This window comes from Nematolebias whitei, chromosome 7 (genome assembly GCF_014905685.2).
Source record: "Nematolebias whitei isolate Nwh7 chromosome 7, NemWhi1, whole genome shotgun sequence".
In the NCBI taxonomy this organism is placed as follows: Eukaryota; Metazoa; Chordata; class Actinopteri; order Cyprinodontiformes; family Rivulidae; genus Nematolebias; species Nematolebias whitei.
In genome coordinates, this window is record NC_056504.1 from 6592640 (window position 1) to 6609389 (window position 16750).

The 16750-nt window shown below is 43.5% G+C and overlaps 2 protein-coding genes across 2 annotated transcripts in view; both read right to left on the reverse strand.

Annotated features, from left to right (window-relative positions):
• Positions 1–4451, reverse strand: part of rhobtb3 (Rho related BTB domain containing 3) — a 35185-nt gene extending 30734 nt beyond the window's left edge. Inside the window, exons 1-3 of the mRNA XM_037678582.1 lie at positions 4094–4451; positions 3781–4012; positions 3166–3358 (exon numbers count right to left, since the gene is read on the reverse strand). Coding sequence (XP_037534510.1) covers positions 3166–3358; positions 3781–4012; positions 4094–4095 — 427 coding nt within the window. The 5' untranslated portion in view covers positions 4096–4451. The remainder of the gene's footprint in view (positions 1–3165; positions 3359–3780; positions 4013–4093) is intronic.
• A 6039-nt stretch (positions 4452–10490) lies between these two features.
• Positions 10491–14551, reverse strand: rfesd (Rieske (Fe-S) domain containing). The gene is made up of 4 exons (XM_037678583.1): positions 14479–14551; positions 13521–13681; positions 11146–11180; positions 10491–10902 (listed from the first exon to the last, which is right to left on the reverse strand). The coding sequence occupies exons 2-4, from the start codon at positions 13675–13677 to the stop codon at positions 10594–10596; spliced, it is 501 nt and encodes a 166-aa protein (XP_037534511.1). The 5' UTR covers positions 13678–13681; positions 14479–14551; the 3' UTR covers positions 10491–10593.
• Between the last annotated feature and the right edge of the window lie 2199 nt (positions 14552–16750).

Genomic DNA, 16750 nt, shown 5'->3' on the forward strand with positions numbered 1-16750 from the left:
ATCCAGGGATGAATGAGTTTTTCAGTCCGTTCGTTCTGGGCAGCAGATACCTGCGTCCAGATGGAAGCAACCTGAACTCACTAGGGATGCACGATATTATCGGCATGGTATCGGCCGATATTGGCGTTAAAGTTCAATATCAGACATCGGCCATTCCGTTAAAATAACTCCCCGATATAAACGGCGCTGCTTGCATGACGTGACGTGATGAGGTCACGCACGCCCACCTGATCTGATCACGGCGGAGAGGAAGAAGTCAAAATGTCGGCGGTGTGAAAGTTTCTTTTTTTCGCTGAGGATGTCGGATTCCGAAGATTTTTGGACGACGTTGAGCTACATCGTCCCCAGTCAGAGAAATTTTTCCGACGCAGCCTTACCCGAGTTACAAGCCGTCATTTCATTGAGAAGCTAATAGCCGATGGCACTTGGGTGTTTTTTAAAAACAGACATTTGGACGTCGTGTTAGCCCCGTTAGCATGATTAGCCTTACGGCACAATGAATAGACAAAGACTTTGATCTTAAAAAGTCTGTCCTTCATGCACAGGAGTGCAGAGGATCCCACACTGCAGCTATAGGAACCTGGAACAAGCCTCCACAAGTGAGACAGCATCGCAGGTGACTAATGCTAATAAATAACATTTAACACTTTTCATTTAATATAAGTTAAAGTGCTATGCATATCATATGACTGTTACTGAATATTTGTCACCAGCTCTTACAGCTGTTACACAATTTTTGTAGCCAATAAGCCTCAATAAGAGGAATATGGTCTGACAAAGGAAAGTGTATGAAAAATATCAGTATCAGTTATCGGCCAAATAAGTTTTAACATATCGGCCAAAAATCCAATACTGTGCATCCCTAGATCTTACCATGGTGGATCTGCCAGAGTCAGCCTGCTCACTGACCTCGCCTTGTGAAGGTCAGTGAGGTTCTGTAGGACTATGCCAGCAGTTCTGCTGCACATCCTGACAATCCCCGAGAGCTTGTTCCTGTTTTTTGCATGTTAACAATCCAATCCAACAGATGAAGGTACAAGTTATCATTGCAGCTACTTTCCCCCTCTTCTTAGTTATTTCTTTTAAAGTCAACAGAAATGTAGCTAATTTACTTGTGACTGTGAGGTATTTCTGACTGTCCCTCAATGGGCGGAGCTAAAGGCAGTAAAAGTGGCAGGTTACGGTGTGCTTCACCCCACGCGAGCTCGGTTTGATGGGCAGCACTCACAGCCTCTATGATCAGGACCTCCACTACTTTCTTCAGTCACTGGGTCTGAGCTGACTTCTGAAAACCAGTCAAAACGCAGGACGTTAACTCATCCGACGGGGGAGAAAAGTGACAAAAATGCCACACAAAGCCCTCATTTCAAGTGGGGGCAAACACTTATTGTCTTATAAAAGGATGAGCATCCAAATAACAAAACTCAGCTGCAGCTTCTGCACTACAGCCAGCTGCACTTTGTCTTGTTTACACAGACACCAAGCAGGAACGAATCAAACAACGAGGGGGATTATTCTGTAGGAGAACAACAAAAAGCCTGCAAAGTGTAGAAAAGGCAGAATGAGCAGGACGTGCAGCCAAGTGCTGAGATAAATCATGCAGCTAATAACCTGCAGGCATGGCACAGAGACGGAGATGTGCTGAGTGTGTGTCTGTGAGTGAGAGCAAAGGAGGTAGAGGAGTTCATAGGAGTGTGTGTGTGTGTCCGACAAGAAGTGACTTGGCATATCGGCCGTATAGTCTTGTAAATGAGCGTGCCCTTGGATAAGCGCTGGTTTATTGGCTGTAGTAACGCACGTACAGTAGCACGCTGCCACAGCTGCACCTCAGGAGGTCTAAAGCCGAGCAGCAGGGAGCGCTCGGAGCCGAGCTGTTGCTCCAAGGGACAGAAACAAAACTCGCAGCGGCCAGGGACAAAAACCACAAACAAAGGACGGGGCTCGAAGTTAATCACGCTTCGCTCCGTCTAGCAAAGACTCACGCGGTGATCCTGCTGCTCTGAAGGAATTTCAAAGTGTGTTGAACAGATAAGAACTTTATTGATCCCTCGGTAAATCGTTGAATAAGCTGCACATCCATTGTCGTTATGCGCTTCTTCCTTTTTGAGTCACGGGAGTCACTGGTGCCCATGACTAGCACGCTGTACAAGAGTTGGTCTCCAGTCCATCACAGGGACATAGAGACACATAGAGACAAATGAGACGAACAACCACAGGGACAATTTAGAGTTACCAATCAGCCTAACGTATGTTTTTTGGTCTGTGGGAGGAAACTGGAGTACCCGGAGAAAACACAACCATGCACCGAGAGAACATGCAAACTCCACCCAGAAAGGCCCCCGGACCGGGATTTGAACCAGGGACCTGCTCGCTGAGAGGCAGCAGCTCCACCAGTTGTGCCACCGTGCCGCCACAGAGAAGCTAAATATATCTCCAAGTGTGTTTGATGGGTTTGTTTACAGGTTCTGGGTTCACCAGGGGTCCGTGTGTCAACTAAAACACACACATGTATGTTATTACCTAATGCGTGTAATGGTCAGGCTGAAACCAAGCGCCCTAATCTACTTACAGCAGGAAACGCACTACGGACGTGCGCTTCTGAGCCATGGCGGTGAGTTGCTTACTGCTCGTAACGCTTGAAAAACCAGGAACTGCATGTTTTGCTTTGGTGGGTTTCCTTCAGGGAGGCGTGTGAGCCAACTGCCTGAAGGAAACCCAGGGGAGCGTTTTAATCACGAGCGTCCTTCTCGTACCAAGGAGGGAGGACACTGAGGACAGATTCAGACAGAGATCCCATCAAAGCATCAAACAGCAGAGGCAGCAGTGAGCTCACCCCTAAAGACTACATCAGTATAAGTGCTATGTGTCGTCACTGTATGTTCCCATACAATGGTGAAACTGGTTCCCATCACATGTGAGATGCACCCAGGTGGAACAGTGGGCAGCTATGCAAGTGCCTGGGCAGCAATTAGGGATTAGGTGTCTTGCTCAGAGACACCACAGCATGTGGGAATGGCTGGGGATCGAACATGGGACTTTCGGGTCCCAAGCGGCAGCCCTAGTACGTGAACCACAACGGCTACAGGAATCTGTTCACACATGACGATGGCAAAAACCGAACTCAACCCGACGCTGACGAAACGCTCAGAGCAACGGCGTTCTCACCATTCAGCCGAGCTCCCACAGCAACAAGGATGACCGGTACACCCCAGTGCCTCAGGAGAGGGCGAAGCCTCGGGGCGAAACTGTTTCGGACCTGCTGGAAGGCCAGCTTGTCTGTGACAGAATATTTAATGACCAGGATGTCCGCTTGCTCCAGGACCTTCCGTACGCTGGCCCAGTCGCTGTCCAACAGGTCCTAGAGAAAGAACAGGAAACAAGGGACGCTGCATGAGGAACGCAACATACAGATTTAACCTCAGCACCAACGTTACCCCTCAGCGTTGGGACTTTACCCCCCAGAGACCTGCAACTGCTCTCCCATGACGTGGACTGACAGCCCTATAACAGGACGTGCTGCTGCAACTGGGACTCATTTAAACAAAAGTTCTGTCATCAGGAGGTTTCTTTGTGCACTGCAGCCTAAAATAGCACGTTTCAGTTTGAAAGTGTGGGGTGCACGTCTTCTGAGGAGCACATTATCAAAGTGAGCAGCATGTCAGCAGAGTGGCAGCACCGTCTTAGAATAACCACACCGCCGTTCTCGAGTGGGCTTTGTGTTTAAAACCTCAGCAGCACCATCTCTGTCTCCGTCCACTTTGGACACCAGGTGTCTCTTACCCAGCTGGGACAGTCTCGAACCACCACAGTAACATCCCCAAACGCACGCGAGGTGTACTCCATGAAGGCCGGGTTGTGCAGGCTGCCCTCCAGGTCGCAGGGACCCACCAGGGCTCCGTGACCCAGGTAGCTCCACAGCAAGCCCCCCTGCAGCTGGCCCTGGCCCACGATCTCCTCCCCAGAGCCGACTCCTCCGGGACACTCGCTGCCCAGAGCCACGATGTGGATGGACCTGCGGGGCACAGCGTGGAGGCCGGTTATACCTGGGGGGGGGGGGCACTGAATCACGGTAACGACTCGCAGCTTCACTTACATGGTGGTTTAGTTCCGCTGTTTGACGCTGTGCTCCGTGCACCGGCGCCTCCTCCGCGCCAGTCCGCAGTCACGGTCGCTGTTTTCCGCAACGATCCGCGGCTCTGCGCCGCTAGTCCCTCCCGCCGGCCGCCGGCCCCCCGGGAGCCCCACGGCGGAGCTCAGCGGTCACTCGCATGTCTCCGTGTCCGTGTTCATTCACAAAAGCTGAGCTCGACACTCGTCCCGGAGCCGCAGCGGGCAGGAGGCGCGCCGGACAGCCCGAGCAGCGGTGGTGGGTGGGGGGGAACAGCAGCGCCCATGGGCGGCGGAGGCGCCACCGAACAAGTTGTCCGCCGCAGAAAACAACAATCCCGGACCGAGCTGTGTGAAGAGGGGGGGGGTGAACCGTCACCGTGTCTGACTCAGCAACACGCACGCGGCTCAGACGCAGCAGCGCGAGGCAGGCAGCGCACACACCGAGCTGCTCCGGGAGGAGACACCTTAAGCACCGCTCGCGTCGCCGGCTGTCCGTGTCTTCATGGAGCCACGGTGTCTGAAGAACATCTGGAAGCCTTTTAAATTAAAGTCTACTGCTTGTCCATTTCTTTGAAAGGGGACAAAATCAATGTCAGTGTTCCTGCTTAGCCACTTGTACTAAAATGTCCTGAAGCATGCTCAATAATCCAATGTAGGAAAATCTAACGAAGTGGAGTCTGGCCGGATTAAAAAAAAAACACAATTTCTTCTTTTATCCAAAAGGAGCCGCACTAAACTCAGTTTTATAAACGTGGATCAATAGTAGTGTTGCCAGATCTCGCGATAGAAACAAGCAGCTCTATGAAAGTCAAAGCCCAACTGGCAACCCTTGTGTAAAACAGACGCCATTTTTAAACAGTATAAACATGCATTTATTATGGCATTACAAATAAACAACAGCAAAATCATATGCTAAACACTTTGAATAACATACTTTTAAGCTCTGATTTAAAAAAAGCACCAAAAATCTTTTTTTTTCTACATATTTTTATAAACGGAACATCCTGACATCTGCGTGTGAGTGGAGCCCCCTAGTGGTCGGCCACAGTATGAGGTTTTTTTTTTTTCTAATCTTTATTTAGAACTTTACTTCAAATACAATCTAAAAAATACACAGTATGAGTGTTTGTTTGGGTGTGCGCCTGTCGCCGCCATCATGGGTGGAGCAATAAACAGGAAACGGAGGCGTGGATGGGACAAACTACCTACTAGTACCAGTCATCTTTTGCTTTATTGTGCAGAGCTGGGAGATAATCAACTATCACTCGGAAAGAAAGTCAAGTCCAAATAATCAACTTCACGTTCAAAACCAAGCCCAAAAAAAAAAAACGACTCACAAGATTTACAAGCGACTTTTGAAAAACAAACAAGCCCAAAGTCGCTTGATAAACAGACTTGGCAACACTGATCAACAGTTTGCTGTTGGCATCCAGAACTAGTTGTTCACATGATAAAGGAGGACCATCAGCCTAATGAATGATCGTTAGTGCCCTGACCACTTACTATTCACAGAGGGCTGAGTGATGCTAGCAATAACTGCATTGTAAGAAGGAGACGATTGGACTCTGTGAATAGCAAGCGGCCATCATGGCACTGGTGTTCAGTCGTTAGGATGATGGTCCTCCTTTATCACGTGAACAGCTAGTTTTGGCTGTCACCAGCAAATTTATTGATCCACTATGCTACGTATGCTCCGATCAGGTTTTTTGCTGTCGATCACCAATACCGATCACATGGAATGGCTGTAATTTTTTTGATTTAGTTAAGATGAGTGCTATGTGATCTGAAAAAAATCACCTTAATTTGGACAAAAAACTTGTTTTTATTTAACAACAGTGGCAGATCACATACTTTACAGGAAATCGGCGGCCGATCAATCTATTTATAAGAATGAGTTTAGTGCAGCTCCTCAGACTGACGAAGTCTTTTGGATAAAAGATGAAACGTTTCAACAATTTTTAATTATTTTTTTTATCTGTCCAGAAGACCTGACAACTTGGTTAGACTGTACTTAAAATGTTAACAAATTTTGAATCTGATGTCTACAACACACTTTCACAAATTTGTGGGGAAGACTAAATGTGAGCAGAGATTATGTAAATTACCACGGCCTTGGAAGTACAGGTGCAAAAAGTGCTGAAGCATCTACCAAAGGACACCTGAGGACACGCATGTCCAAATACATATTTCAAGAATTCGTTAAAAACCAGGTTTGCACTTTGTAAGTGTATATCTGTGAGTAGTGTGAACGACTCAAGTGAACCAGATTCACCAACTCTAGTTTTCATAGTAACGCGTTAACCTTTTTGCAGCTATAACGCGAAAAAATCACCACATGCGCAAAAACAAGGTTCACAGGTGCTTCAGGTATTCAAGTTTATCGTTTACTCCTGCTTGTTATGGACTTTTGTATACAAACCTATTTAAAAATGAGTTTTATTGGTGCTTTACGTTGAGATAGTGAAAAGTCCTCAATGTGCGATGTTGCCAGAATGACCTCAGAGTACAGATGTAACACAGATACATATGAACAGATTAAGTGTGGATCCACACCAAACAATAAGAAAAAGTGAACACAAAGATGAAACATCAAATTTAAGAACAATTTCTAATAATATGTTATCAAATGAGGAGGCCACGGTCAGTTACAGTAAGGTATATACACAAATGACAAACACATTTTGATTAGATGTCAACATTTTAAGAAGGCATGGACCTATAGGCTACAATGTGCGTGCATTAGTAACTTGCATATACACAGCGGCATGTCTTAACAGGAAGAGATATTTTATGTCTGAAAACAACCAAATACAGGTACATGTTTACCTACATTAGCCTAGCCTGGACAACAACTTGGGTCTTTCTCCTGACTTCATATTGTTTAACAATATATGCACTTAACTGCATATATGGTATTTGGTTTTAAAATATTCTTCACGTGGGCAGCACGGTGGCGCAACTGGTAGAGCTGCTGCCTCTCAGCGAACAGGTCCCTGGTTCAAACCCGGTCCAGGGGCCTTCTGGGTGGAGTTTGCATGTTCTCTCCGTGCATGCGTGGGTTTTCTCCGGGTACTCCGGTTTCCTCCCACAGACCAAAAACATGCATGTTAGGCTGATTGGTAACTTTAAATTGTCCCTAGGTGTGAGTGAGAGAGTGAATGGTTGTTTGTCTCGTTTGTCTCTATGTGTCCCTGTGATGGACTTGCGACCCGTCCAGGGTGTACCCCGCCCCTCGCACAGTGATTGCTGGACATGGGCACCAGCGACCCCCGTGACCCAAAATGGAATAAACGGGTAAAGATAATGGATGGATGGATGGATATTCTTCACGTGAGCGTTTGCGCCCAGAGCAATGCAGTTTTGGTCAATTCTTTGATGGTTTTACCCATTGTCACTAATTAAAGGTGGCTGGCAGATGAGAGTGGCATGCTGAGTTTAAAGGAGTACCGTATTAAAGCTTTATCGCCACCTTGTTGATTCAGAAAAATATTCTCACTGCAAAAAAGCAGAGTATTAGTTTTTTCAGCACCTATAATACTGCGAGAAGGGTTTGAGGGAGTTTTGGTGCTAAACGAAGCCCAAAGGCAGAAATCACTGCAGGCTGAACTTTACGCTCAAACCTCCAGGTGCATGAGGATTCAAGGTTCTTTACTGTCATTTCATCACATGTGGTACATGAGGTGGAACAAAATTATGTACACAGGGTCCCAGTTACATCCAACAAAAGATCTAAGATGCACGCTAATCACTAATAGTACAAAACAATACACCGAACAGCAGCTGCTCAATTCTCATATACAGTATTCTGTTCGGTTATACCTAAGCAAGCAACAAAAATACAAAAACAAGGCGCCAAAAGTGAAAAAGAAATAAATCTACAGCAGCATGGTCCTATCCACTGGTTAACTGGTCATCATTAACTTCACACAGACTCTCCCACTGGTATATTTTCATCTTTAAATCACTTCTTGGTCTGTTGCCTTCATGAGTGCAGCTACAGCGTGCGCTCTCAGGACATTATTACCTGCAGTGTCCCCTCAGTGCGGACTGAACTAGGAAAAAGGACCTTCTCCTACTCCGCTCCTGATTCCTGAAATATCTTGAAAAAAGATCTGAAGCTCTCGACCTTTGACCTCTCTAAGTGGCTTCAAACATCTGTAAAGTTCATGGGAAAAACCAACACTGACATTATACTGCTTTTAGTTTTCTACATCGCCTTATAATCGAGCTGTTTTTTTAAACATTTTTTAATTAAAACCCATTTTATTTTCACTTGTTGTTCTCAATTTGTACGCATCCTTTTATGATTGTGTCTTTGTTGTCCACTGTTGTCATCGCTTTTTGTTAAAATCAGGGCTCTCTTGTAAATGACTCCCTGAGGCTCAATGGGATTAACCTGTATAAACAAAGGTTGAATTCTGGCAGAGTGGTTCTGATGACAGTGAGGTTTCTCTTAGCAACATGGTCCAGTTGGCCCTCCAGAACCAGGTCCGGCAGATGGAGAACATCCAAGGTTACCCCCTGGAACCGAACCAGTCTGTAGAGTTCGGTCCGTGCAGGCAGATAGAGGATCATGGAGACAGCCTCCATGACAGGCCTGAGCCCAAGCCTGGGAGGACTTGAACCACGATGGCAGGGCAGCAACACAGAAAACTCCACAAGTGCGTCACGGTCATACCCGTACCATGGATGTGTAGTGTAGGCGCAAAAAAAAAGTTAAAACAACAACAGGAACAAAAAAGATCAAATTCACCAGGAGCCTGTGAAGCTGCGGCTCGGCTGAGCGCGGCCATCTTGGCATAAGAAACCGCCAGTGAGATCAGCATGGGCTCATGGTTTTTATGTTATTATAAAGCCACTCAGACCAACTCTTCGCTTCGTCTAGAAATGTAGTCTGTGATAATGTTTTGGTAGAAGTCCTGAATCAGTTCTGCTCGAACAGAAGGATGAGTCCACACAGTTCAGTTCAATTTGTGCAGAAAATCAAGAAGGAATTAAAGCAGACCAAACGGGATGTTGTCAGCAGAAGATGCAGCAGCATCTGTGACAGCTTGGAGGAGGATCGGTGGAATGAGTCACATCCGGGTGGCGGCACCATTGTTACAGAGATATAAACTCATTTTGGTCGTGTGCTAGCTCTCTCCAAAACTCTCTGTCTGGAAGATTTTGTAGTCATTTTAGCAGAACTGTCCACATATTGTTCTCTTTTCATTGTTTTAGAGGAAGAATAGCTGGAGGATTTTTAAAATTTTTTAACCAGAGCCTCCTGTGTCGTTTACAACCACACAACGTAATGCAGAACGTCAAACAGGGCGCTGCATTTTAATTCCCTGCTTACAGAGAGCATGCAGCTCACACTGCTGTTCCTCAGGAACTCCTGCTTTGCAGTCTCCTCACACGGTCGGCTCTTGAGTTTGACAAACAAGCATCCTTTGACCTATTGCGAATGACAACCTGCAGACAAACGGCTTCGGCACAGAGTCAAGATGTTTAATTAGGAGGAACTCTGAACCCATGTCATCCAAACCCACACTTCACTTCCATGATCTTCATTTAATCTCCAGTCCTGTATTAATTTTATTTTTTTTATTTTATTTGAAGCATCACTCGAGCCCCTCGTTACAGTGTCTCAGGCCTTTGCACATCTGGTTCCATGTCACCGTCTCGCTGCGAATTAGCAAAAGTAATCTGATTATTGCAACCTGCCTCGACCTTTTACACCACATTGCCACAACCAGTTTAGTTTACACTGAATAAAACTTTAAAATGAGTTTATGTTTAGACTTTTCTCAGAATCCACGATCAAACAAGATTAAAGTACATGCTGTGGCCTCAGGGCCGCTGTAAGAATATGAACGACTCTAAATACCTGTAATAAAAAACATCATAATGCTAAATAAATGCGATGAAATGCAGAGCATGTTAGCTTATGTAAATATGGAAACTTATAAATCCAGTATGCTGTTTTACGTCATGATTTATCTGACAACTTTTTAATGAGTTTTAAGAAGTTGTAAAATTTTTAGTTTATACACCAGATTTACAAAACACAATAACTTCTAATTATTATTGGAATTTAAACACATGCAATGCTATTGACATGCTTTAATGTAATTTAAATTGATTCATTAGCTATTCATTTGCACATGCGTGTCGTCTAGCATCCATCAGGGATGCAACTTTTTCTCGTGATCGGATCACTTTTTATTTCTGTGGTGGGACAGAATAAACAACAAATCCTCATTCCTCATCATTTATGTAGCTTGTCTGTGTTATCATTGTGAGATAGACATAAATAATACAAAATGTAGTCAATATTTTTGCACAATTTTTTTTTTTACATAAAATAATTTCTACTCCAGGTCTGTGTTGGTCAGTGTTGATAGTTTATTCACATCAGTTCAGTTATTGTATATGTAACGCATGAGAAAAAAGCTGAAAAGAAAGTGCATTGCTCAGATAAAAACGATCCTGACGCAGTCTTCACACGTCGTCCTCGTCCATAACGAGTGTGTCGTCATCTGCCGCTCCAGCTTTGGCTCGTTCAATCTTGCCTTTTTCTCCTTGGTAGTAGTCTGAGTCGATCCAGGCTGGCTGCAGGCACAGCTTCACGAAGACCTCCCCGTTCTTCTCTGTGACCGTGTGGGTCCGCTGCTTCACACCCTTGGAGTACCATCTGAACACAGGTGGTTTCTCCGTGGGGTTCCTGCCCCTGTACCAGCCCTCGCCCTCAGCTAAAGAGATCTTGTACTTGTGCTTCGGACAAATTATGCACAGATTGCCGTTAATTTCCTGGGTGTGCATGTGTGTGTGGTGGGGGTTATGTTTAAAGAGAGAAAACAGGAGGTAATATGTTAATGTTATGCAAATTTACATCATAATATATATATATATATATATATAGTCTCAGTCCAGCTGTTGTTTGTGTTTAAATATGGAAATGTGAAACCAGCAATGAGTTGGAGCTTAATCCTAATCTAGACGACAATAAAGACATTTTCTTTTGCATCAAAGACAAAACATTTAATATTTTACCTCAATGTCTCCATTCTGCAACATCCCCCCAGCATCTGTATGAAGGACAGAGGGCGGCTTTATTGGAGAAAAGGCAGCTAAAAGTAGCTGTGCTGCTTCCAACATGCAAGAAGTGGTCAAATATTCAATGGGTCCAAAAATATTTCAAGTCTTAGAATACTCTTGTAAATAATACAAAAATTACGTATCAGTGCAGCTTTCCATATAGGCTCAAATTCAATATTTTTTTTTTTTTTTAAGAATATAAGTAAATAAATAGATAAGTAATGTTTTGTTAACTAGTGCAATAACAGGGCCAACCCAGAGCAGAGCAGGTACTGTCATTTTGATTTTATTATTATTATTATTATTAATGTATTTTCTTACTCGGGGACATTTTCCAACAGTTTTTGTTTTATGATGTCATGTTGGCGCAGTATGGGCAGATTGTGATTTGGAGTTAAAATAGGCATAAATTCCATCCACGTTGTGAGAGTAATGAACTTCCACAAACTGGATTTATTTATTTATTTTACTTTATTCAGATTGTAAACAAGATATTATCTCTGGAACAATCATGGGTTTCAAAAAATTAAATAACAAAGAAAAGCTAAATTGCTTGATGCTTACCTGCCTCAGGGTATTCCACAATTAAAATTAGATAATCTAATCTATTGCCAGACTACATCAACAACAATAAACAAGCAAAGAAAAACAAACATTTGTTTGTGTTAGCATTTAATGTTTGAATCCTTATCAATAAAAGGAACATTATTCATTTCAGCTAATTTCAGCTGTTTTTTCAGCTGTTTTGTGCTCCTTTCAGCTTTATTCAGCTAAGTCCTACATTTTTGTGCTTCTTGGAACTAATTTCTGCTAATTCAAGCTTGTTACGCTCCTTTCAACTTATTTCTGCTAAATTCTGCTAATATTTAGCTGTTTTATGCTAATTTCAGCCTTTTCCGCTAATTCCACATTTTGTGCAATCATTAAACTTTTTTCAGACTAATTCAGCATATTCATGCTCTACCCACTTCCTTCAGGTAAATTAAGCTTCTTTCTGCTTGTTTTAGCTACTATTCAGCTGCTTTTGACAAATTTCAGCTTTTCTCATATAAGTTCAACTTCATTGTGCTAATTTCTGTCTCTTTCAGCCTTAGAGGGCACAGTTGTGATCACATAACTTCCTTTTGGTAATTTAAGCTTCTTTCTACCTTTTTTCACTACTATTCAGCTGTTTTTGGCAGATTTTGTCTTTTTCAGCTAATTTCTACTTTTTGGTGCTATTTTGCGTGAGTGGGCACAATTATCCTCTCTCCACTTCCTTTGGGTTATTTAAGCTTCTTTCTACTATTTTTTTAGCTACTATTCGGCTTTTTTTGCAAAAATCTTTTTTTTTTCAGATTATTTCCGCTTTTTGTACTCATTTCTGTTTCTTTCAGCCTAATTAAGCAAACTTGTGATCTCTCCACTTCCTTCTGCTAATTTATTCTTCTTTCTATGTTAGCAAATACTCGGCTGTTTCTTTGTTAATTTCACCTTTGTTAAACTAGTTTAGTCTTTGTTGCGCTCATTACTGCCGATAGAAATCAGCAATTCAGCAAATACTTGCTTTTCTGATTTTTTATGCTAGCTTAAGCTTGTTTCAGCTACATTTCAGCACATTTTAAGCTCATTGCAGCAGTTTTTCAGCAAGTTCTTCAGCAATAAGCATTCACACTGCATTTTCGCAGGAAATGCAATTTCTCTAGTTTCAAATTGTATGTCTGTGTAAAACTTAAGAACAAGTATCTTACCTGTCATAGACATATAGCTTTTTGTACATTTAAAGTTTGGAGAGTCTAAGTCTGAACAGGCTGATGAGCTAACGGCTAGTTTGAAGGCAGCTAAGACCAAAATAAACTGCTGTTGCCATCTTGAAACAAATTCAGTCTCTGAAACTTTAGAGTGGCTCGTGCAAACTGTGCCATTACTTTTACATCACATTGTTGAAATCTGTGCTTATCTGCAAGTACAAGTTGCAGAAGCAGCAGCTAGCTTTAGCACTTTTAGTGCAGACTTCCTGCAAGAATGCAATATTTCTGCTGAGTTAACTATGCAAATCAAAACTCATTCATTCAACCTTTATTTATACTTGTTGATCCCATTGAACCTTGGGTGCTCATTTACAAGAGAGACCTGAATGACGGAGGTCTAAAAGTTTTTGGAACTTCTACGGGATTTTTTGTCATAAACCAACGAGCCACGTTGCTTCCCCTGACAGTGATGTCAAACCAGAAACTATATTCAGAACATCTTGTTGAACTATAGCTAATGTTTTGCACAGACTATTAGACATGCAGTGGAACTTTCTTAAAGAATCAAGATATTTTGCCACTTGTGAAATGAATACTCACGGTAACAGTAACAGTCTAAAGCGTAGAAGACCCCCTGATGGTGGATGATCAGTACGTCTCGACCCTCTATTGTTCTTAAAGAGCGCTTCGCTGCAATCAGTTCATCCTTCTTGCCAACAAACTGAAGACCTTCTGTGGACTGCTCTTTCTCCTCCATGGCTCTGTGGTTCAAGAACAAACAAACAAAACAAAAAAATCACAATTTATCATATGTATTTTAAAAAATCACTTTTGTTTTACAAGTCTTCCATATTAGGTGCTTATGTCTCACCATCATAAACACTGTTTGTACAACATGCTATCTCTGATGAGAGCTTCCTCTGCATCCCTCCTTGTGGTGTGTTTGTCACCAGGATTACGTTGCTGGCGCCTCACGTCTCAGTTGTCATCTTAAGTTAAGACTACAACACATCCAGAACGTTCAAGCAAGATCATGTCTCGACACTGATCAGCTCTTCTCCCCACCTGCTGCAGTAATCTCTACCTCAGAGTCATTCAGTAAATATGAAGAAGATCAAAATGATAATCCAATCGAGCATGCAGCGACTCGGGCATGTGACCCACATGGAATGGCCCGTTCAGACTCAAGGAAATGATGTGAATTCGTCTGACATCGTTCAGCTCAGAGGCCACAGTTCTACACCGTGGCTTTGTGTAATCTTCATGGAGGCACTGTGCACCAAAAATATCCAGAAGCAAAGATGATTCATGTATAGCAGACTGGGGCAGCACAGGCTGAATCAGCTCAGTGGTAGCAGCAAAAGTTACATTTCATTAAGCCACAAAGCAAACAGCTTCACGCAAACCACCCTGCATAAAAAAACCTCTCCCAACAAGCCTCGAAGGATTATCGTTTAAGTATTTTTCTGTCAGTTTGCATCTCTTTATACTTATATGTATTTATTTAAGTGTTTTGCTTGAAAGCAACAAAGCAATTTTCCTCCGGTTGTGTCTTTACCTTGAAACTCAGCAGCTGTGTCTCCTTTGTCCGAATGAGCGATTGCTCTGCTGACAGCTCGGGGTTTCATGGCGAGGAGGGTTCATCTCTATTATCTTCACGCGCAGGCGGTCTTCAGTTTGCCCAGCCTACTCTGGGCCTGGTTCTTATCAAACCCCTGTCAGACGGGAGCATCTCTCCATTGATCTGGTGACATTGAGCATATTCGCCTCACATGTGGAGTACAGCAGCTGTTTGACTGTAAATGAGCAAGTTTTCTCACGTTTCCCTTTGTTGAGCATGCGTTATGAGGCAAATGTCTCAGCCTTTAATTAATATACAGTCTATTATTAAATTCTGCAAGGTATTTTGTGTATCTGTAGAAGATAGGTCTGTGAAATGTTTATTTTAATAAAAATAAAGATGCCAGTCCAGTCATCCCTTCGGCCCAGTGATGCCGCTTCGCTCTCGCTAGATTGCCTGACCTATTAGAAAGTGGCTGGGCTGCAGCAAATTTGAGGGAATAAATCTGAGATGCTTTTTAAGTCAGCCACGAAAAATGCTATCACGTACCCTCATGACCACATTGTACCCTGCAGATGCTTATGTAGGCTGAGACCTCCAATAGGTAGTGGGTTAGTTTGCTGCTGGGATGGAAACTACTGTCTGCCCCTATTCTGGGCAGCCCGCCACAGAAAGTCTGCAGCTAAGTAGGAAAAAGGTACAGCTCAAACTCCAGGTTACAGCTGAGCAGCTGTTGCAAATGGAAGAAGTGGGGAAAAAGGTATTTTCTTTGTAAGTAGAGCGGAGGAGAAAATTTGCAGGTGAATCAGATTATTGTCTGTGATGTAGATGTTTTATCTGTCTGTCATGAAATCTGTTAATTAGTTGATTTTTGTATCAAAGGGGAGTGGTGGCGCAGAAGTTAGAGAAGGTGGGCCTACGATCGGAAGATCGCCGGTTCAAGCCATAGTACCGACAACATCAAAAATGTGGGTGTGGTAGGTGAAGCACCCACACCTGCCCCCAAGCTCATTCGTCCCACTCTGGGCCCTTGAGCAAGGCCCTTAACCCCCACCATCTGCTCCTCCATAGCAGCTCTCTGCTCCACACAGAGGCTGTGGCAGCTCGGTGTCTGTGGTTGCGTCAGGAAGGACATCCGGCGTAAAAATAACTGCCGAGTCTTCGTGCGGCTGAGTTCGCTGTGGCGACCCCTGAAGAAGGGAGCAGCCGAAAGAAGAAGAAGAAGTTGATTCATGTATCAATTCTTACCTGCCACATGGTCAGGCGGTGTTTTGTAACCAAAGTAATCAGAATACTGTACTGTACTTTCATTAATCCCAGGAGGAAATTGAGTTGTTAACAGTTCCTTCGTGCACAGGTATAACAATGTAAACATACAAAGAACATCAAAATACAGATACAGTACATCTGAGTGAGAATGAAATAATAAGAAGATTTTTTTAAATAAGAAAATTTAAATATATAGGGTAGCATGGGGGCTCAGTTGGTAGAGCTGTTGCATGTCAGGGAGAAGGTTGCGGGTTGAATCCTGGCCGGGATAGTCGTCCCGTTTCCTCCCACAGATCAAAAACATGCATGTTAGGCTGACTGGTTACTCTAAATTGTCTCTACTGAGAGAGTGAATAGTTGTTTGTCTCTGTGTCCCTGTGATGGACTGGAGACTTGTCCAGGGTGTCCCCCGTCTCTCACACAGTGACTGCTGGATATGGACACCAGTGACCCCCATTAACCCAAAAAGGAAAAAGCAGGTAAGGATAATTGATGAAGGGATGGATTTATACAATATGTACATTCTATACATTTGAAGTATGTGACGCTCTAGTGCAATGATGAATATGTGCATATAGTGCTGACAAGGTAAGCTATCCAGTGTGTTACCAAAATCTCTGACACTCACAGGGAGGAGTAGTTGGATGGCCACAAACAGAAATGACTTGCTGTGGCGCTCTGTGGTACATTTTGGTGTTCTCAATGTTTCACTACACAGTCTCTTGTGTTTGGCCAGCACAACATGGAGAGAATGGGTGACTATGTCCAGAATGGCATGTAAATGGTAAATGGACTGTACTTATATAACGCCTTTTTATCTGATCAAGATACACAAAGCTCTTTACAACACAACCTTTGTCCTCCTTTACCCATTCATACAGCACTCTACTAGATCTACAGAGCTAACTGAACAAATCATTCTAAAGAGACTAATCTACGGAAGCCCTAAGGTGTACATGAACAACATCTGAAAAAGCAAAAAAAACACAACAATATTTGA